The sequence below is a fragment of the Esox lucius genome, chromosome 6 (assembly GCF_011004845.1).
Source record: "Esox lucius isolate fEsoLuc1 chromosome 6, fEsoLuc1.pri, whole genome shotgun sequence".
In the NCBI taxonomy this organism is placed as follows: domain Eukaryota; kingdom Metazoa; phylum Chordata; class Actinopteri; order Esociformes; family Esocidae; genus Esox; species Esox lucius.
The window spans coordinates 17,196,340-17,219,099 of NC_047574.1; the positions used below are offsets into that span (position 1 = coordinate 17,196,340).

The window sequence follows — 22,760 nt, forward strand, 5'->3', positions numbered from 1 at the left end:
AAGTTGTGTTAGAAACAGGAAAAATTAGCAACTTTTACAAGGGCCAAAATGTGATGGTTGGACAACTGGGTCAGAGCATCTCCAAAACTGCAGCCCTTGTGGGGTGTTCCTGGTCTGCAGTGGTCAGTATCTATCAAAAGTGCTCCAAGGAAGGAAAAGTGGTGAACCGGCGACAGGGTCATGGGTGGCCAAGGCTCACTGATGCATGTGGGGAGCGAAGGCTGGCCCATAAGGCCAATATATGAGTTACTATACCTCAAATTGCTGGAAAGAATATTGCTGGTACTAATAGAAAAGTGTCAGAACACTCAGTGCATTGCAGTTTGTGTATGGGGCTGCGTAGCCACAGTCCATGCTGACCCCTGTCCACTGCCAGAAGTGCCTACAATGAGCATGTGAGCATCAGAACTGGACCACAGAGCAATGGAAGGAGGTGGCCTGGTCTGATGAATCACGTCTCCTTTTACATCACGTGGATGGCCGGGTGTGTGTGCGTCACTTCCCTGGCGAACACATGGCACCAGGATGCGCTATGGGAAGAAGGCAAGCTGGCAAAAGGCAGTGTGATGCTTTGGGCAATGTACTGCTGGGAAACCTTGGGTCCTGCCATTCATGTGGATGTTACTTTGACATGTACCACCTACCTGAGCATTGTGGAAGACCATGTGTACTCTTTCATAGCAACGGTATTCCCTGTAGGCATTGGCATCTTTCAGCAGGATAATGTGCCCTGCCACAAAGCAAAAATGGTTCACGAATGGTTTGAGGAAATGGTTTGACTTCCCCAGAAATTCCCCAGATCTCAATCCAATCGAGCATCTGTGGGATGGGCTGGACAAACAAGTCTGATCCATGGAGTCCCCACCTCGCGACTTACAGGACTGCTGCTAATGTCTTGGGGCCAGATTCCACAGCACACCTTCAGAGGTCTAATAGAGTCCATGCCTTGATTGGTCATGGCTGTTTTGGTGGCAAAAGGGGGACCTACACAATATTAGGCAGGCAATATTAATGCTATGGCTGGTCGGTGTATATAAGTGTTTTGCCCTCCACCATTATTGGCACCCTTGCATTTGGTATATTTTGCACCCTCCCTTTGCCAAGACAACAGCTCTGAATCATCTCTTATACTATTTGAGGAGGTGGGAGAATGCATACAGAAATTTGAGACCATTCCTCCATCATAATTCCAGATCCTTGGTCTTGTTTGAAGATTGAATGATCCAGTTTTACACTGGTTTTGGCCTAAAATCTCCTTGTCCATGATGGAGTCATCAGGTATTCTAACAAGAGTCGCAGCGCCTGTGGGAATGTGTTTGCTTTATTTTGTCAAGTTCTGCCATATCAGTGAAAACACAGTACATAATGCTGTATATTTAAAATAATGTATTAAAAAACAAATGATGAATAATTAATCAACAATGTATAGACTTAGAATATTTGTAATGATAAAAATTGTCTAAAGAAATGGACTATAGTCACAAAACGTTGAGGAAGTTGCACAAAATCATCAACATATGTATCTTATGTAGGCCTAGCTGTTGATGATATGTAGCTTTTATTTGAAGAAACCAGCCCGAGCTGAATCAGCAGGGGTATTCAGAACCACTGAAATGGGCCGTGTCTCTGATGACTCCGGCACAGGGGCCTCAAATTTAACAAGCAATCAGACCTGGGTTTATAGGGCTTCATGGGCACAGCCAACCGAGGATATCTTCTGTGACATAATTTGGGGAGTGTGAGGGCTGGTTAACAGCGGTGTGAAATACCTACTCCACATGACCCACGCATTTCAGAAGTTGGTGTTGTTGTAGCCTAGTAGCAATTGCATTGAATTCTGTCAGTGCTTTATACTTTATTAACTGAAAGGCTATTATTTCATTGATGACTTTTTCAATAACCACAACAAACTGCCCCACCGACTTCTGCTGTGCTGCAGCATTTTTTTCCTTGGAAAAAAAGATGACATCATCCTAATTTCCCTTAAAGAAATAGGTAGCTGAGATACAAACATGAAACAAATGCTATGGCGGCTTCAGGAATGGGTAGCAAATGACAAAGCAAAATTGAGATACAGTTTAATGTTTGCTTCGGAGCCTGCTGTAATTCATCGGTTTAACTATTGACAATAAAAAAGGTATCTCATAGGCCAGAAAAGGAATACAGTAAAACTATCCAATCAGTTTGTACGATGCATCCAGGTGGTTTGCCCTCCTGCTTGTCTTTTCGGTAGAGCATAGAGTTTCTAGAGTGTAGCCTATAATTTGTTTGGATTTTTTGGCCCGGTTTACACTACGCAGCCATTAAGGACCAAACAGAACGACGGTTGGAAATGGGGATTAAAATTATTTAAAGCCCCAGCTATAAAACATAGGGACTGGCGGAGTGTTGTCTTGCCTTTGAACTGGTCTCGAAGCTCCGAACGAACGGAGCACGGGAGGGTAAATATGCGGCTTTTGACCAAAAGGCTTTAAAGCCTGATTTTGAGACAGACTGACTGATTTGCGTTGGTACAGCAAAACCAGAGCGATAGAACAGGGAACAGGCAAGGTTTGTTGTGGTTGCGCCTGGATTGGAAGGAGTGTAAACACAGGAAAAGGTAAGGCCAGCAGTTTTCCTCGGTTAGCAAGGTACCGTTTTGTGACATATTGTAATATACATTGTTAATAAACGTAAATAATGTCACCTTTAGTGCAACCAATTGTACATTGAATTGGTACTGTACTATAAGGTAGTTAATATGGAGCCAGGTAAACAACTACAGCATTGACTGTATAGCTAATGTTCACAAGTCAGGCAGCAGCTAGCTAGCCAACTAAGTTGACGTCGTAACGGTAACATTTGACTGGTCTAAACTAATATTATTTACCCTCATTGTGCGACATTTTGTTTTGTGTATTTGTGTCTTATGAGTAGTGTTACATTTCGCATAGCATTTTGACAGTCGCCTTGCAATGTTGCTGTGTCCGTGTGTTTTCATTGCATTGATGTTTGCATTTCCACTGAAAACAACCAACTAGTTAGCTACTTACGTTACTTGCTCGCTAACTTAACTACTGTATCCATGTAGTTAACGTTAGGTAACAAGCGATCCACTGTTAGCTAATTTGCTAGTAAATATTAGTGTCAAAGATAGAACAAGGAACCAGATTGTTCACCGGATGTTCAAATAAAAAGCGTTTCCACACACTACCAAATATGGTAGTGACAGGAAGCACATCGGACAGCAATGGGAAAAGGTGTAACTAGGCCTACTTTAGCTTATTTCGTCATTGATTGAACATTTGAAATATTTTTTTTTACTCAAAACTAAAATTGGTTAAGAACAGAGTGGGAGTTCTCCTCTTCAATAAAGTAACAAAAAAGTAACATAAAATGTTTAATACTGGTTATTGTAATCAGATATGTTAAGATATTTAAGAGATTCTATATGAATCTCATTGTTTAATGCTCCCCCGCATATGCCTATTTCTCCTTTTCAGACTGTTGATCAATCAGTTTATCCTTGTCATGCTGTGATGTCAGTAAGATAACCATCACAAAATTATTGTTGGAATCCAGGGAATAATTTGAGAGGAACACATTTCTCAATAGATACAATTTGGGAAAATGTTTGGTTACATTATGGGGTCCCCAACTCTCCAAAACTACAATTTAGACACCCCCACTATGCCAGCAAGCTATTTGGATGTCTTGCCGGAAGAAAGCCACAAGAAAGTTTACTCAAACTTGTGTCAAAAGACCTATGGAACTTTATAAGGATATCATGTACAGTTAGGTATCACAATACCTTAGACCAAAATGTTGCTGGGATCCTCAGGACAACGATTCAAATAATTCTTCTAGGTCTATACAAAAATGACCATAGAATCAAGCTTTTGAAATGGCCGTTCCAATTATCTGACCGAAACTTATTGAAAACCTAATTGCATGGGTTTTAAATAATAGTGAAATTATTTCAGAAATGTGTGTTTATTTTACATTTTTTTACAGTTTTACTTCAAATGTTACATTTCTGTTTATGTAACATCAAGCTGATGAACAACTACTTTTTTAGTAGCCCTTTTTGTTAATCTTTACCAAGGAGGCCAATGCATGTGGAGTGCATTGTATATGATGAATATCATTGTGTAAGTTAATGGAAAGACTATGTACAGCACACAAATAAATTGAAGCGTAGAGTTTTGAAAGACAAATAGTAGGCTATAAGCTTGAGCTGGAATAATGTATGATCGTAAAGTTTGCAGGAATTCTTATGTATTTACTCACGTGACTGAATAAAGTTATTGACTAGAACAACATAAGATGTTAATCAATGAGTATTTGTCGCCCTGGTCTTCACCATGTCCTGTATTTTTGTTGGTTCCCTAGCATCCTGCTTGCCTGTGTGATCTCCTCGAGTGGTGCTGCCGAGCTGAACTCCTCTCAACGGCGGCCTCTCCCAGTGGTGGAGCAACGATGACCGAGCCGGGTGCCAAATGGGCCTGTGAATACTGCACGTTTGAGAACTGGCCCATGGCCATCAAGTGCACCATGTGCCGTGCCCAAAGGCCCAGTGGGGGAACCATCATCACAGAGGAGCCTTTCCGTAGCCCCAGCCTGGACGCCGGCCACAGGTGGGAACCCCCAAGCCTGGGTCTGAGCAACAGCCCTCCCCCGGGAGGCTCCAGCCTCCTAATCTGCCCCGACTCCAGTGCTCGTCCGCGTGTCCGTGTAGTGGACACCGCGGAGACCCCCTCCAGCAAGTGGTCCTGCCATATGTGCACCTATCTAAACTGGCCCCGTGCCATCCGCTGTACCCAGTGTCTGTGCCAGCGGCAGCAGGGGCATCAGAGACATCAGCAGGAGCCGCAGTCACGCAGCCCCACCGAGTCGCCCCAAACCTCAAGCTCAGGATGCAGACCTGCAACCCCCTCCACCCCTACGGACCCCTGTGAGGAGTACAATGACCGCAACCGCCTCAACACCCACACCCAGCACTGGACTTGCGCTGCCTGTACTTACGCAAACTGGCCCAAGGCATGCAAATGTGTGGTGTGTGACCACCCCAGGCCCAATAGCCTAGCAGAACCCATTGAACTGGCCTCGGAACCCGAGAGTCTCCCCTCCTCCATTCTCAACGAGCAGGACTGGGACAGGAGAGGGGGCGTGAGTGTGGGAGGTGTGGTAGGGGGAAGCAGCGTTAGCTTGAGGTCCCCGCCTGCCTCCAAGCAGGAAGCTGAGGTTAAAATGGACTTCCAGAGGATTGAGCTGGCTTCAGGAGCTGGAGTAGGGAGCAAAGAGGAGCAGGATGTTGACTTTAAAAGGCTTAAACAGATAAAGAACAGAATGAGGAGGACTGATTGGTTGTTTCTCAATGCTTGTGCAGGTAAGTCAGTGTGTGATTGAGTGGATGCACGGAAACCACTTACAGTGGGAGAACAAGTATTTGATACACTGTATCACATTGTATGATTAATTTGCATTTTATTGCATGACATAAGTATTTGATCACCTACCAACCAGTAAAAATTCCATCTCTCACAGACCTGTTAGTTTTTCTTTAAGAAGCCCTCCTGTTCTCCACTCATTACCTGTATTAACTGCACCTGTTTGAACTTGTCACCTGTATAAAAGACACCTGTCCACACACTCAATCAAACAGACTCCAACCTCTCCATAATGTCCAAGACCAGAGAGCTGTGTAAGGACATCAGGGATAAAATTGTAGACCTGCACAAGGCTGGGATGGGCTACAGGACAATAGGCAAGCAGCTTAGTGCAATTATTAGAAAATGGAAGATGTTCAAGATGACGGTCAATCTCCCTCGGTCTGGGGCTCCATGCAAGATCTCACCTTGTGGGGCATCAATGATCATGAGGAAGGTGAGGGATCAGCCCAGGACTACACCTGGTCAATGACCTGAAGAGAGTTGGGACCACATTCTCAAAGAGAACCGTTAGTAACACACTATGCCGTCATGGATTAAACTCCTGCAGCGCACGCAAGGTCCCCCTGCTCAAGCCAGCGCATGTCTAGGCCCATCTGAAGTTTACCAATGACCATATGGATGATCCAGAGGAGGAATGGGAGAAGGTCATGTGGTCTGATGAGACAAAAATAGTGCTTTTTGGTCTAAACTCCACTCACCGTGTTTGGATGAAGAAGGATGAGTACAACCCCAAGAACACCATCTCAACCGTGAAGCATGGTGGTGGAAAGATCATTCTTTGGGGATGCTTTTATGCAAAGGGGACAGGACGACTGCACCATATTGAGGGGAGGATGGATGGGGCCATGTATCACAAAATCTTGGCCAACAACCTCCTTCCCTCAGTAAGAACATTGTAGATGGGTTGTGGCTGGGTCTTCCAGCATGACAACGACCCGAACACACAGCCAGGGCAACTAAGGATTGACTCCGTAAGAAGCATCTCAAGGTCCTGGAGTGGCCTAGCCAGTCTCCAGACCTGAACCCTATAGAAAATCTTTGGAGGGACCTGAAAGTCCGTATTGCTCAGCGACAGCCCCGAAACCTGAAGGCTCTGGAGAAGGTCTGTATGGAGGAGTAGGCTAAAATCCCTGCTGCAGTGTGTGCAAACCTGGTCAAGACCTACAGGAAACGTATGATCTCTGTAATTGCAAACAAAGGTTTCTGTACCAAATATTAAGTTCTGTTTTTCTGATGTATCAAATACTTATGTCATACAATAAAATGCTAGTTAATTACTTAAAAATCATACAATGTGATTTTCTGGATTTTTGTTTTAGATTCTGTCACTCACAGTTGAAGTGTACCTATGATAAACATTACAGACTTCTACATGCTTTGTAAGTGGGAAAACCTGCAAAATCAGCAGTGTATCAAATACTTGTTCTCCCCACTGTATCTCACAACACCATTTATTTCTCTTCATTGCCTGCTGTCGAGAATAGTGATTATGTAAACAGAAGAATAATTGAATGAACCCCACTTGGAAGATTTGAAATCATCTGAAACACAACCTTTATCTTTACCTGTGATTACTGTATGGATGTTTCATGGTAGGGTGGGTTCTGCCAAATGCTTCATCCTTTACCACCTCTGTTTCCCCTTACGATTTGTCAAAAAGTGATTCTGTCCACATCTACAGTAGGAGGTTGTATAGCAATTGTTGTTTAAATCAAGATAGTTGCTTTCAGAAAGTGATTGAAATCATATATAACGGCCCATGGGCGTTCATGTACTTAAGTTGTGAACTCAGAGGATGTTATCTTGGAGGGGAGGAATTAAGTACAGGGAAGCTATATGAGATTCCAGAAATCCACACCCGTGAGACCTGTGTGGTAGGAAGTGGACAGACTGCCCCTGTAATCAATAGTATCTGTTTCATTGGCTATTGTGTAAAGTGCATACTTTGCATAGGATATCTACAATAACATTTGGGGTCTTTCTGGCATCCATGTGCTAAAACATATGATGTGCCAGGAATTGTTGGTATAAATGCTTTTGGACACTTAAGACATTCATTTAGCTTCTCATAAGCACATAAACTGACAGTTTGTGTAAAGTAAAAACATGAGCTGATTTTGCATTAGCATTTGTTCTAAGAGAACCAGGCACAAAATCAATACATATTAACCGACCTCATGAAAATAACATTGTGATTTGGCCTGCTCAATCATTAAAGCCCATTTTACTCAACCATACTAGCTTCAGAGTTAATAGATCACTGCAGATGAGATTGACTTCCAGCCTAACACTTCTACACCTGCGGTGAGTTAAAGTTGACGGACTGCGCCCTCACAAATGTAGTGCATCTCCTTTTTATGCAGCAAGGAAACTGCTTCCCTGCTCAGTCTGTGAGAGGAGAGGCTGATCACTGCCAGCTGAAGTGGGTGGATGACTGAAGATTTGGGAAGTGCTGTGCTGTGTTGACTAGAGCCAACTGGATGAATAGAAGAGTACTGGTTATTATAATGTCTGTATAGGCATTTGCCATATCTAACAACATATAGCCAATCGTACAGTTGGACATGGCACACAACCATTGGTTGACGTAATTTAATTCTGTTTGGGCAGGAATTCCATGAGAGGCTATGGACTGTTTTTCCATCCTCTATCCTTTCCTCCTCCTGTGGTATATCTTCTTGATTGCTACTTAACAGCCTCTGTCAGGCACAGTCTGGCTAGCCTGTGTGGTGAGTGAAGAGCATATTCTTCCATCAAGCCTTGACTCAAGGACTAGTCCAGTCAGTCACACCGCTTCCTGAAGTTAATGAAGGAAAAGCTCAGCAGGTTGACTGAGCAGATTCTGCTACTGTTGTGTCTGTCCTCATACCTCAACATGGCAGCAACGATTCCATGGGCTAGCTAGTCTCACTGCTGATTATAGTAGAGCCCCCCCCCCCCCCCCCCCCCCCCCCATTTATCCCTTTGTGCAAACATCCCCCCTCCCCAAAGAGTTCCCAGTGTCTGAGGGGACCACTGTTATTACTTTGAAGGGGAGTCTAATATGTCCTGAGGCGGAGGTCTGACTGTCAACACACCCTGCCTGTCACAGGGACTGGTAAACAGCAGGACTAGCATGCGACAATGCTAAGCAGGCTAGCAGCCTAGTGGGCCTGAAATAAAAATAACTGACTGCTGCACAAGTAAAAAATAAACAACCATTCCAATTGAAGATGACCTTCAGTCTCATGGTGTATGGTTACGTGGTATTCCAAAAGTATTCACCCACAAGACGTTTATATATTTTGTAGTGTTACAGTCCGGAACACTACAAAATCTCTGGTGGGTATGGCCATTGCAAGCACTGTGGATCTGGTGGTCTGCTTTTTGGAAGAGACAATATTTTGCTGTTAAATGTCCTGGTACAGAGTCTGTAATACCATTTATCCTAACAAGGTTTCCAGGTTCTTCGAATGAAAAAACAGCCGCCCAAGACCACATCCACCACCATACTTCAAAGTAAAGAGTAGGTTTAATTCTGCTTGAACACCCTTATTTTATGCCAAACCCAACTCCGGTTTTTGAAGCTAAAAAGCTGTATTGTTGTCCCACCTGATCACAGCTTCGTTCCCATCAAATGGTTACGTTTGTTTTGAGGGTAATGGCTTGTTGGCATGAAGGTGGCGTTTCATTGTAGTTTTGGAAAGTTGGTTACCAACTTTTGCAGTTATCCAAGTCTTGTCCGTAGAGAATAATTTTACTACTCAAATCACCCTCCTCACTGCATGTGGGGGCAAAATGCAATTGCACCTTTTCCTAAAGTTATTCATCATTGCTCTAGTTTTAAACTTCTTAATAGTGGAGGGAGCTAATTTCAGGCATGTAGCTTTATTGAGAGTATTCCATCTGCATACTTCCATTGCGTCTAGGTCTCAATTGTCTTTGCAGAGTGTTTGGGATCAAATATGGACATTTCTTGTAAGATCCTCTCATGGTTTAAGTGTTTTCTTTGATGGCAGATAAATCGAGGAAGTGACTTTGAAGTACAGTTACAAAGATGCAGATGGCTTTTTGAGTCTTCCACGAGTCTTCGTTTTTTCTAATTTCTTCTAGACCTCAAGTGTTGTTACTCTTTTTGCATTCATGTTTATCTGTATTCTGTTGTCTGGTTTTTGAGACAATTAACAAGTACTGCCAATAATGGCTTAAAAATAATGTGATTGCCTAAGACTTTTGAACAGCACAGTGTTAGTGGGAACATTCTTCAGTTAGTTTTGGTTTATAATAGTTTGTAGAGGTTTCAACAATTGTGACACACATTTAAGATTTCGGTCACGTTGGGAGTAAGATCAAGTTTTTTGCTCATCTTTGCAAATGGTCCCAATAATAGTAGAGGGCACTGTAACATCAGAAAATGCCTTCCTCATTTTTTTTATTTTGAATTATTTCCTTAGGCAGAGAATCTACTGAGATTTTAAGTTCCAACATTAAAATACAACATTAAGAGCTATAATGGTGAGATTGAATAGGATTGTGAACAGGCACAGTGTGTTGTAACTGGAATGTTGTGCCCTCTATTCTGAAGTGTTAGCCTGTTATTGGTTGTCAGTGGCTGCTGAAGTGGCAGATACCTGTGAAGTTGTGCCGACGCTGCCATTTGGAAGTCTGTCATAACCGTGTGGAGCTATAATTCTATGCAGGCTTGATGCTTTATCTTTTGTCTGCCCTTGTTCCTTGACAAGCCTTTGAGGGCCCTGGCGTTCTGCTGCCATGATTCCAATGACACTAAACTTTTAGTTGATTAAATTGACTTGGGTTAACATATTGAAATTGGAGTTCTTGTAGAGTTGTTTGCTGGCACTGTCAAATAGAGATCTGGACACACATGAGAAAACAAGGAGAAGTCACTCTAGAAAATTAGGAAAGTGGTGGGCCTGGGTCTATATGCTAAACATCAGGTGAAAATGTGAGGAAAGATTTGCATATTGTAACAGGGAACAGAAACCTTGCCTGTGTTCTGGGACCTGGGGGGCATTTTATAAAAAAATGAGTGAAACAAAATTCAAGTGTTGTGGGTGGGGTTGGGTATGGCGCCATGTTCTACCCCTTCATCCTCTGCTGCCCGAAACTAGGCTTGATTCAGGGCAGGTGTGCCTTGTCAAGGGAAGGCACCAAGCAGATTCAAGAGCCCTGTTTCGCAGACCTGGGCAAGGCGGGTCTCCCTGGGGCGTTGGCCGGATGCTGAAGCAGTAGAGCAGTGCTTCCCAATCCTCTCCTGGGGATTCCCCAGCCATTCCATCTATTAGATGTATCCCAGAGCTAGCACACCCAAATGAACTTATTAACTAGTTAACAAGCCCTTACCTGTTGAATCAGGTGTGCTAGTTCAAGGCTAAAACTAACCACTGCGTAGAGGGTGTGTATGTTCACGGTTCATAACACAAAGTTCCGATTTCTTTGCCTAGTGAACACAAACACCTACAGCCAAGTTTTTTCAGGACATATTTTTGTGTAAAAGATCCATGTGAGTGCAGCTGTTTCAGGGCAGACCGGCAGGCAGGATCGCCCACACTGGTGGCTTGCTCGGAGAACTGCTTATGGTCCTGTCTATCTCAGAGTTTGAGCTTTTCATTCCTGCCTAACGAGCACTGAGACGCACGGTTTTTCCTGTAACGCCCTTTCTCCTACTGTTTTTGTTGGTTTTTAATATCTCCATTTACAGTGGGTCTCCATTTTACTGCAGCCAAAACACACACAGATTATGTTGCAAACACAACGTTTTGGGTGGGCCTTTTTTGAGTGAACAATAGCCAGCTAGTGAGTAATGTTGTGTGATGTACTAGGGACTGCTGCATGCATTTTCCAGAAAACCAAATAAGAATATGTTCTATACATTCATCTTTCCCCACTGGTATGTTAATTTTTGTTTAAATTACATTTTCTGTTTTGAAGTAACCATGACAATGGGTCAACTAAAGTCATCCACCTGGTTAGCAGCAATGTTTCAAGAAACATTGCTCAATTGGTAGCAATGGGCCTAACGTTTGTCCTAAAAACATTCCCAACACCATTACACCATTGCCACCAGCCTGTAATTTTGACACCCGGCAGGATCGGTTCATGTACTCATTTGCCTACACCAAATCCTGGCCCTGCCATCAGAACAATTCAATGGGAGCCAGGATTCGTCAGACCAGGTGATGTTTTTCCACTCCTCAATTGTTCATTGTTCTGTCGCACCACTCCCAGCAATCCTTAGACAGGGCTGTACAGGAAAAACCCAGTGGGGTGGTTGTTTGAGATTCTGGAACCGGCACACCTGGCACTCACGCTAACAGCTACTTGGGTCACTCATTTTGCCCATTTTAATTTTCAGTAAAAAAATGACAGAATGCCTCCAGCTGGGGCAGGGTACCTACATAAAATGGCCACTGTGTGTGTACGTGTTTGCATTTACCAGCTCAGTGATTTCCCCGTCCCTCTCTCTGCAGGTGTGGTCGAGGGGGACCTGGCTGCGGTAGAGGCCTATAAGGCTTCAGGGGGAGACATTGCCAGGCAGCTTACGTCTGACGAGGTGCGTCTCCTCAACCGGTCCTCGGCCTTCGACAATGGCTTCACTCTGGTCCACCTGGCCATCCGCTTCCAGAGGCAGGATATGTTGGCTGTGCTGCTCACTGAGGTGACCAATGTTTTAGCAGTAATGGTTCAGGTTAAGAACAAATTTTTGTACCAGTTCTACTAGGTAAATTACACTGTACTGTTCAATGGAAAAGCATTTGCCCTGTTTTTCTTTTTTTTTTCTTTTTGGAGTGGTTCCAACTCCACAATTCCATGCAAAACTGATTTGACTCATGGACAAACATTGGTCTGCTTGCGTGAACTGCTGATTACAGGTTCTCACACAACAATCATTCTGGACTTTGATTAAGTGGTTCCCAAAATGTATGCCATTCTGACATACTTCTGTGTTTTGGGCTCCTCTTCAGCTTATGGATCAATGGCCCTAATGTTCTTCAAAGAATAATTTAGATACAGAGCAGAATTAATTGTTCTTCAGTGATGGCAAGTTGTCCAAGTCCTAATGCAGGAAAGCATCCCCAAAACATCACACCACCACCATATTTGAACATTGATATTAGGTTTCCTACTGTGGAACACAATGTCTGGTTTTCCTGGGACGTCATCCAAATCCTTTGACTCATCTGTCAATAAAATGTTCTTCTATCCTGGTGTGGGTCAAAATTAGACACAGTTTTTCCAGCCATAGACAATAAATTATTGGGTAGGCTACTTGTGTAATTTAACCAACCCTTCATCCACAAGGTTTACAGCTCCCGATGTCGTAATTCCAGTGTCACATACTCTGGTTCTTTGTCTGTAGGTTTCCCAACAGGCAGCAAAGTGTATCCCAGCCATGGTGTGTCCTGAGCTGACTGAGCAGATCCGCCGTGAGGTGGCTGCCTCTCTGCACCAGCGCAAGGGTGACTTCACCTGCTACTTCCTCACTGACCTGGTCACCTTCACTCTGCCAGCAGGTCAGCCTACCAAGTGACCTAACATGCCGTTGTTGCATAATTAATGTGTGTACTTTCTATGTCGACTGTTCTGCTTATTTTTCTCAAGCAAAGCCCATTTTCTGTAGAATTGTAGAATGTGTGGATTGTTGGTGTTAGGGAATTGCGGTTGTGGTTGTTTATCGCTAGTCTAAAAGGCTTTTGTTGGCACCAAGAGAATTTTTGCGAGAGCAGACCAACGCCTGGCTGGACACTGGTCTCAAGCTGGGAGAATTGTATTCATTCACGGGGTGTGAGCTTCAATTGGCCCTGCCTGCCACCGTATCTCCAACCAGAGGAAGACCCAGGCCTCATTACAAGCCAGCCCATTTTAGGGGTAGGCTGTTGCAAGCATAGCAAACTAGCTTCATAATTATCCCAAGAGTTTACAACACTTTGCATTTGACAAAGCAGTTACTGTATCTAGTTATCTGAATCCCACTAGCTAGCTTAGGAAGTGATACAAGTACTACAAACAGTTAACAAACAGTTAAAGCAGCTGGTAGTCATGATTGATCAGGTGTAATGTCTGACTCCTGCACAGAGCTCACTTTCTTCTGCCAGACTGCTAGCAGATAGTTGATTAAGGTGTGTGATCAAGAGGTCAAGACCGATTCACTTGCTTTTCTAAACCTCAAACATAATTTCACTCATAAATACTTGCCCTATACCTAGCCCCTTTTGGGATTTTAAGGCATAATGAACTGTCTTCTATTTCCCTTGTTGTTCATCAGTTACATCCATTGAGTGCCAATGTGTTTTTTGTCAGCAGATATCGAGGACCTGCCCCCAACAGTTCAGGAGAAACTGTTTGATGAGGTGCTAGACAGAAATGTACAGAAAGGTGAAGTATTGACTTTGTGTAAATTTTTGGTTGTTGTTGTTAATTGCCGGACAACTATTTCAGTGTATTGTGTGCAAAAATATGGATTTAAGTCAAGTCATTCAAAAAGAAAAACACACTTTCCACTTGACTTCAACATAGGCATTAGTTACTTGATACTTAACTTGGACTTAAGTACCAAGTATGACTCGAAAGAGACTTGCTTCATTATATAGAATTTAACAACAAAATGAATTTAATAGGAAATAAAGTAAAATGTTACCCACCTGGAAAGTTGCGTTTTCTTTAAAACATATTTGAACATATGGATTTCTATTATTCACTTTGAATGTAACCTAATTTAACAAATGACACTCAGACACTGAAAGATTATACTTGAAATGCCATTTGATTTTGTGAAAAAAGTACACCCCTGTCTTCAATATCTGGTTTTGCGCCCTTTGGCTGAAATAATTTAATGTAGCCATTTCCTGTAACTGTGAAGATTACATACCCATATGAATAAAACTTTCCAGGGGGTGTACATACTTCACTTAACTAGATGGTTGGTCAACAGCATGGAAGTCACGGATTGGTTTCCAGGGTATGAGATGCTTTATTGACAAGGACAAGACCAGACAAATCAGATGCCAAAGTAAGCAGAGAATTGGGAGAAAGCTCTAGCATGGTTCTATCATTTTAATCTCGGTTTATACTTCAACATAAGATATTACAACACATTAGGTATACAGATTCAATACAAACAGACCGTGTTTGGCTAAACTTCCAGATGATGAACGTAACTATTAGCTTAGTTTGGCTGACATAAGAACTACATAAATCTGACGTGGTTTGAATATTCTGTCAATTCAGAAACTCCAGTGTTGTTGGTTTGCTATTAAAAGTAAGGGGGAAAAAGGAACTTGGCACTTAACCATTCTTGAAATCCAATTCTAGGACTTGACACAACCTGAACTCAGAAACTTTATACATTATCAAGTTAGACTTGAGACCTGAAGGTCTCCAACTGGGACCTGCTTAGAATTTGTGTTGGAGGCAACAGTTGGGGCATCCATCCCTGTACTAAATGAAAAGACTGCTTTATCAAGTTTTTACGGCTGTATTCCCTGTCTGCCTAAAGCTTTCCTGCCTGTTAGCCTGTCCTTATCGTGTGTGCGTGTGCTAATCAGGCTAATTGAGTTTTAGGATTTTCTTGATCCCTTACATTCTGACTGTACTTCCTCCTGGGCCAAACCATCCCGGGTGGTACTTTTCCACAGTGATCGCTCACATTCTTCAGGGAGTCTCATGACCTGTTTAGCTCCCCTCAGTCTGCCCACTAAGGGTGACAAGCTGGACGAAATGACCAAAACCTAGGGCTGCTTACACACATCGCACCCTCCTCTAAATATCATTATCCTTTCCAGTACCACCACCTATTATGTAAGGTCAACATGGCCCCTTCCTCCATCCACCCCTTGTCTTTAGAAATAGTGCAATCCCAGGAGGGTGTCTTTGCCATCAAATCACCATTGGTCTCCAATCCACATGCTCGCCAAGACTTGATAAATTGAGCAGGGGTGTTACTATAGGACTGAAACCAATGTCTGTTTAAAGTGACCCAAACAGTACCTTCAAAGCATCACTTCCCCTTCTCTATGTCAGAGCTGGAGGAGGAGTCTCCCATCATCAACTGGTCTATAGAGCTGGGTACGGGGTTGGACAGCCGGCTGTATGCCCTGTGGAACCGCACGGCTGGGGACTGCCTCTTGGACTCTGTACTGCAGGCCACCTGGGGCATCTACGATAAGGACTCTGTCCTTCGCAAGACCCTTCATGACAGCTTGCACGACTGCTCCCACTGGTGAGGCCTGGGTTCGGGGCAAGTTGACATTGTGAAACGTACATTATCAAGTTGAGTCTGTTAGGTTGGTAAATCAATATCTATTTTTTCCCTTTTTGTATTTGTAGCCAGCAGCCTTGATTTTAGAAGGCCATGTTTTTGCCCACTAACTTGCAGTCGCTAGTTGGCTTCCCAATATTAATTCTAAGTTAGCACCGTTTTGCGGCAGCTACCACTTTTTAAATGTTGTTCTAAGGACATAGTTTAACATATATGGTTGAGAAATAGGTTTTAGACTATTGTCCTTCTGATGCAATTCTCTTAAAATTAAAATAGATTTTATATGAGAAGGCCATGTGTTTACTTAAAAGATCATCAAAAAGGAGTTTAAACCATTAAGTAACAATCAATTCACCTTTTCCGCAGCGTGTTGATGCACACTGATTTGTGTGTGTGTGTGTTTCTGTCTGTAGGTTCTACACACGCTGGAAGGAGTGGGAGTCATGGTATTCCCAGAGCTTTGGCTTACATTTCTCACTCAGAGAGGAACAGTGGCAGGAAGACTGGGCTTTTATCCTCTCGCTAGCCAGCCAGGTACACACATGCACACACCCTTAGACACTGAGCGTTTTAGGTGGACAGACTTCGGATCAACAAGTATATATGCCAAAATATGAATTGTTGCCCGTGAGTTATGCAGTGCCCTAGGGCTCCGACCATACATTTGTGTGTGTCTCCACCATGTCATTTTCACATGATATTTGGGCTATCTTAAACCCTGTTACAAGAGAGTCGCAGGATCTGACCAATTTGCTCAGGGATTCACAAAATTCCTCACACCTTCATGACCATGCAAAAATGGTTTGTGAGGTCATGATCACTTGTGGATAAGAGTTGGAATCCTGCATGTGGATTAGCCTAAGGGTCATGTGAAGGGAGGAGCAATTGGCCAGCACCGTTAGGGTTTATGGAGTTGAGCAAGTAGCACGATCAGAACCAAAATGCCATCGCATGTTCTTTCGGGAGACACAAGTTGATGACTTCTCTGGGATTTATTGTGAAGATGCAGGACCTTCGTTCACAAATCAGATAGCACAAGAAGTGGGGAGAAAAAGTATTTGTTGAGAGGGCAAACTTGCAAAAGTTGCTATGCTAGGTAATTGAAATGTTGTGCAGGTGGCGTATTTTATGGGTGGCAGTGTACCCTAGTGGTGAAGCGCTTTAGCCCAGAAAACACAAGGTCACAGGTTCTAATCCTGAGTCAACAAGGTGAAAAACCCTGTTGTTCTGTCCCTGAGCAAGACCTTTAATGAATCCCAGATCGGTAAATAAGATTGTGGTCTTGCCATTCTTATCTTTTAAAATAATGGTAAAGGGAAAAAAAGTGTAACCGAGCAAAGTAGGATATTTTAGATGAATACATAAAGTAACCTATTAGCTCACCAGTGATGGAGTGTTTTTTGTTGGACATTATATTTACTTTTAGATCAGTACACTTTTGGTCCAGTACAAAGGCCTGAATGTGTAGTTACTAGGATTTTAAGAATCTGTCTTCATCACATTGCAGGATGTATGTGTAATCAGTGAGTAATGGCTCTAACCCTAACAGTCTTTTTGGAGACTCCAAGGTAGTTTCATGTACATTTGTCTTTGTCTCTTTACAGCCTGGAGCCAGCCTGGAGCAGACCCACATTTTTGTTCTTGCACATATTCTTCGTAGACCAATCATAGTCTATGGAGTGAAGTATTACAAAAGTTTCCGTGGCGAAACACTTGGGTACACACGCTTTCAAGGTGAGATTATGTCTGTTTTGTTTGGTTAAAATTAAGTCTTAATTTGTGCTTATTTGAAGGCTTTTCATCTCACTTTATAGTCAGATAGTCAAAATCCTGTTAGGAAATGCAAAAATGCAGATTCTCACTCCATGTCCAGCTAGATTGACAGCCAAATGTGTTTCCATGGATTGGACAATGTCTGCATTTTCTTTAATCTGAATTAGGCCTAACACCTGAAATTTATTATTTTATGCTATTATTCTACTGGGTTTGCTGATGTGATGAGTTTTCCTCAAAGACCAATCAAAAAGTTAATGTCCAGATAGCAATTTCTGAAGCGGACACAAGTCTTGTTAGCATATTAATCCCCCTTCAGTGCTGTGAAAATGTGCCAAATTTTTAGCATTGATTTTTAGCATTTCTGTGTATGCACTAAATGTTATCTGACCAAAACCAAGTGAGTAAAAATGTTGATATGTATTGAATTTATTTATTATAAAGTTATTCTACATCCAGTACCCTTATTGTGTGAAAAGTAATCGCCCCCTTGGACTCAAACGGGTTACGGAATCATTCATCCTGCTTTGTACCAGATAATTCTGCAGGAGGAAGTAATCCTTCTGTGAGCTGAAGCTGAAGCACAGCTTGGTCAGGCAGCAAGACAATGATTAAAAACTCACAAACCCAGAATTCCCACTGAGTTAAAGCAGTTAAAGCAGTAGGCCAAAATGTCTCCAAGGCACTGTGAGAGACTGATCAATAACTACAGGAAGTTTGGTTGCAGTAATTGATGCTAAGGCAAGGCAAGGCAAGGCAAGGCAATTTTATTTATATAGCACATTTCATACACAATGGTCATTCAAAGTGCTTTACATAAAAACAATTTAAATATCCATTTGACAGAGGTACTGTTACAGAAATATGAAAAAATAAAAACCATTAAGAATATAAAATCAAATACAGAACAGTGAAGAAATAAGAAAAATTAAAACCGTTAAGAATATAAAGTCAAATACAGTTTAGAATAAAAAATATAATAAAATAAAGGACAGTGAAAACAGTCGGACGGACAGTGGCACAGTGCTCATTCATTAAATGCAAAGTAAAATAGATGTGTTTTGAGTCTGGATTTGAATGTGACTACTGTAGGAGCACATCTGATCTCTTCTGGAAGCTGGTTCCAGCTGCGACTGGCATAATAGCTAAAAGCAGACTCTCCTTGCTAAAGGTGGTTTAAAAGTTGTCCAGGTCCTAATGTGACAAAGCATCACCAAACCATGACACTGCCACCATGCTTGTGGTTCTTAATATTTACTGTTTGGTTTTCACTAGACAAAATGTTCCACTTTGGCCACACATTACCATAGAACATTGTTCCAGAACTCTTGAGGATCTTGCAGGTTCATGTTCTTTGTGAGAAGTGGTTTTCCAACTTGCTGCTCTGCTCTGCCAAGAATTTTAGCCCAGTTTATTTTTTATTTTAGTTATAAACACTGACTTCAGAGGTGCAGATCCCTAGATGTTTCTTAAGGCTTCTTTGTGATTTCCAGAATATTTTTACCCCTTGTACTTAAAGCTTTAGGCATGATGGCTCTCCTGAGGAGATTCACAACTGTCCCAATTTTTCCCCATACATTTGATTGTAATTTACTGAAGAGCCTTTGAAATATCTTTAACTGTTTCCTGACTGATATGGATTAGGTCTAATGGCTGTTTTCCAGGGGTGTTGAGGAATTTTGATGGTGGCATAATGTGGATTTAAATTCTATATGCTGACAACTTCAGTCTGATGGCAAGAGCAAAAGTAGTATATTTTGCATACCTAGTTGTTTATGAATGAATTCAAACACCTGACCCTAATAATCCTTGTCATTGGGTTGAGATAACTAGGGGGGCAATAGAAATGTTCACCCCTGAATATATCACATTTTATTTCATAGCAAACCAAACAAATGAAACGGTCAACACACTTCTGTGTATTTCTTCTGTCAGACACCCCTATATATTCTTATAACCCCCCATAATGTCTGATTTTTTTTTTTTTACTTTTATATTATTTATTTTATATACCTTTTCTCAGTGTTCTGCAAGTTACACCCTGTCAACACAAGCCTTTAATCTGTCCTAGGGTGAAATTAGACATGTCTGCATATCTCACATTGCCCACTTAATCTGTTCTCTCCTACAGGAACAGTAGCCACATCATGAATCAGTTGATTAGGCTACAGTCAGTTTTATTGAGGGCAGGTGCTTACACTTGTTTGACACGATTGTTCCAATGCATGCAAGTGACTCTCATATCCCAGTAAAGGAACTGTTCTAACCCCAAAAAATCTCACCTCATAACTGCAACATGATTCCACCCCTTAACTTAGGCATTGCAATGTGCACACTGTACTTACTGTATTTGTATATTTCTCAGAGAAAATGAGGGCTAAGAGCATGGTCCAACTATGTAGGCCCTAGTAAAAACAGTCTGGCTTTAATTAGCCTGCAGAGACCGATTAGCAGCTGCAGCTATAATGACAGCCATCTGTTACAAAGGGCTGCCTATGGTAATGTCAGCCTAATGGGGAATGATATAGGGGGAAAGGGTATTTAAATCGTTCGCAATACTCAGTAACAACCCCACTGTTGGATTGTTGAACAGAGAGACATTTCTGGTTCTAAGGCGCTTGATCAGTTGTTGGTGATTTCATTTAAAATGGTCACAAGGTGAAGCTTTGAATTCCAGAGGCTGTCTGGTTATGAGGTTAATGAAATTGTCTCAGGGTTAAACTTAAAAGGGAGGAATAGCAAGCCAGAGACAAATAAACAACATGACTGGATTATGGTGGTTTCTGGTTTAATTTCAAAATGACTATAAATGTCTTATTCATACTGGAACTAAATGACCCCAGAGCTGAAGTAAACGTATGTTTGTGATAGTCCTTACAGCAAAAATGTTTCTTTTCAAATGACTTAATCAAGATTGAAGTAATACATGACCAAACCACTGAAAGGGAAAGTGTCCGTCCCCTGTGCTTGTGAAACTGTTGTTGAATAATGTTTTCTTGCTTTGCATTTCTGTTCTTTAACCTGTTCTGACATGTATTTTGTCTTCCACCTATTTACCTTTTTTACCTTTTACTTTCCATTTCTCTTAGCCTTTAACTCTATATCCACCCCAATTATTTTCCAGGTGTGTACTTGCCCCTTTTGTGGGAGCAGAGTTTCTGTTGGAAGAGTCCCATTGCCCTGGGCTACACGCGTGGCCACTTCTCTGCACTGGTGGCCATGGAGAACGATGGCTATGACAGTCGAGGCGCAGGCGCCAACCTCAACACAGACGATGACGTCACAGTCACCTTCCTACCGCTAGTGGACAGTGAGAGAAAGCTGCTCCACATCCACTTCCTCTCCGCTCAGGAGGTAGGGGGAATGACCACTACGGCATCATTAACGTTAATGTGTGTGTGTGGCCATTCCCACATATTGATTCTGTTTATGCTGATTGAAGCAAAGCTGTTATCAAGCGATTTACGTGCTGCTGTGATCCCATCTGCTAACTGGTTCTAGTGTAAGATTCACATCATCATTGTCTAGTCAAGAGTTGTTTTTTATCTACTCTTGTGAATTGACTGGGAAAGACGGGGCATTCTCTAAAGGTGTAAAGTATGAAATGTAGCCACATTTTGTGTGTGCGTGTGTGTGCGCGTCAGATGGGAAATGAGGAGCAGCAGGAGAAACTGCTGAGGGAGTGGTTGGACTGCTGTGTGACAGAGGGTGGAGTGCTGGTGGCCATGCAGAAGAGCTCCCGCCGCGGGAACCACCCCCTGGTCACACAGATGGTGGAGAAATGGTTGGACGGCTACCGGCAGATCCGCCCCTGCACCTCGCTCTCTGATGGTGAGGAAGACGACGACGACGACGATGATGAGTGATGAAACGGGAGTAGGTGTGTGCGTGTGAACAGGGGTCAGCCCTGTTTTCCTGACATGGACAAAAATGTACCCTCATGAAAGGGGAGGGAATCACATGCCTCGCCACACCATGGCTGTGGATGGTCGTGCACGCGCACACTTATAAAGACCTGGATGAACCTGAGACTGACAGGGAAAAAACTCCTGTTGCAAAAATACCCTTTGGATGATGGGAAATAAAGGATTGTAGTTCATAAATGCTATTGCTCTTTAGTCCTTTTGTTTTTCAAATGTTAAATCTTTATCCCAAAGTGTAAATGCATGTGGTTGTTTAAGTATAAGGAAATATACCAGCATAGACTTCAATCAACACATCCTTATATTGGGTTGTTACGGGCACTGACACAAGCACACTTCTGAAATTACTGTGCTTTTGTTTTTCCAAGTTGACACAGTTGGCTTATTTTTTTAATGGGCAGGGACTAAGCCAACATCTTGGTCAGGGGACCTAACAGAAAACCTTTATGACTGTGTAACATAAACATCATTCTTAATATTAAGCATTGCACATTTATTGAAAGACACGTTGATATTTGAAAATAACAGCTTGAGTAAAGGTTATCTAAATGTTTCCTTTTCACTTCAAAGATAGTATCACAAAGATTAAGGAAACATACACATTTTATATTTAGTTTTAGGATAAGTAAAAAAATATATATATTTCATCTCTTAACTAATTCTACATATTTATTTGTTTGGGTGCTTTTGAACAGATTTTTAATTCTGTTTTTCCGTTTGTGGTTTTGCCATTTATTACTTCAGTCTTGTTGTAGTCATTTGTTACACAGAAACATTTATGCTGTGAGAACATAACCATAGGATTACTTCAGTTTTTGTCTCTTGAATATGTTGGTGCTTTTATTTTGAAGAAAACCTTTTAATTTCAGAATGTTAATCTGAATCACACTAGTTTTGTCAGATTTCCATATTCTCTGGCTTACTATTCATTCAAATCAAGTTTAACCCAGGTTATGTGTGTGTGTGTCTTTTCCTCAGTGTTTTTTGTCTAGATGTGAACTCATCTTGAATTGAGTTTAAGATTTGTGAGTGCACATAAACCAAAGTAAAAAAAAAAAAAGAGATTAATGAGTGGTCATACTTTTGCTGTGAAATGTTTGTTGGGTTTTCTTGCTAATTAATAACTGGTCATTACTGTAACATTTATAGTATATAACTATATTTATATACACTTAGCATCCCCTATGTTGCTTTATTTATGCAATAGTTGTAGATCTAGGATGGTTTGTGGACTTTGGTATAAGCCTGACCTCGCTATAGTGTTTGTCACTGTGTGGCACAGACCGGAAAATAATAAAAAACCTTTTTGAATGTCCAAATGAGGTCTCTATGAAATGTCCACATGTTGTGGTGCACTTGGTTAAATACAGTGCT

At 42.0% G+C, this 22,760-nt stretch overlaps 1 protein-coding gene across 2 annotated transcripts; it reads left to right on the forward strand.

The window, feature by feature from the left end:
- The first annotated feature begins 1,718 nt into the window (after window positions 1-1,718).
- Window positions 1,719-22,701, forward strand: LOC105010571 (ubiquitin thioesterase ZRANB1). 2 transcript variants are annotated; one of them, XM_010869940.5, is made up of 10 exons: window positions 1,719-2,599; window positions 4,372-5,368; window positions 11,903-12,090; window positions 12,793-12,946; window positions 13,737-13,808; window positions 15,453-15,651; window positions 16,104-16,224; window positions 17,295-17,424; window positions 20,588-20,817; window positions 21,108-22,701. In XM_010869940.5, the coding sequence occupies exons 2-10, from the start codon at window positions 4,459-4,461 to the stop codon at window positions 21,327-21,329; spliced, it is 2,226 nt and encodes a 741-aa protein (XP_010868242.2). In that variant the 5' UTR covers window positions 1,719-2,599; window positions 4,372-4,458; the 3' UTR covers window positions 21,330-22,701. The 2 variants fall into 2 exon arrangements, with proteins under 2 accessions (XP_010868242.2, XP_010868243.2); XM_010869941.5 differs by having other exon boundaries at window positions 11,903-11,985.
- The last annotated feature ends 59 nt before the right edge of the window (window positions 22,702-22,760 follow it).

Bases quoted from the DNA above. Each gene is read 5' to 3' on its own strand.
- LOC105010571 (XM_010869940.5), top strand. From the start codon at position 4,459: ATGACCGAGCCGGGTGCCAAATGGGCCTGTGAATACTGCACGTTTGAG. The intron at 12,091-12,792 runs GTGACCAATGTT...CTTTGTCTGTAG, and splicing joins TGGCTGTGCTGCTCACTGAG to GTTTCCCAACAGGCAGCAAA. The intron at 13,809-15,452 runs GTGAAGTATTGA...TCTCTATGTCAG, and splicing joins AGACAGAAATGTACAGAAAG to AGCTGGAGGAGGAGTCTCCC.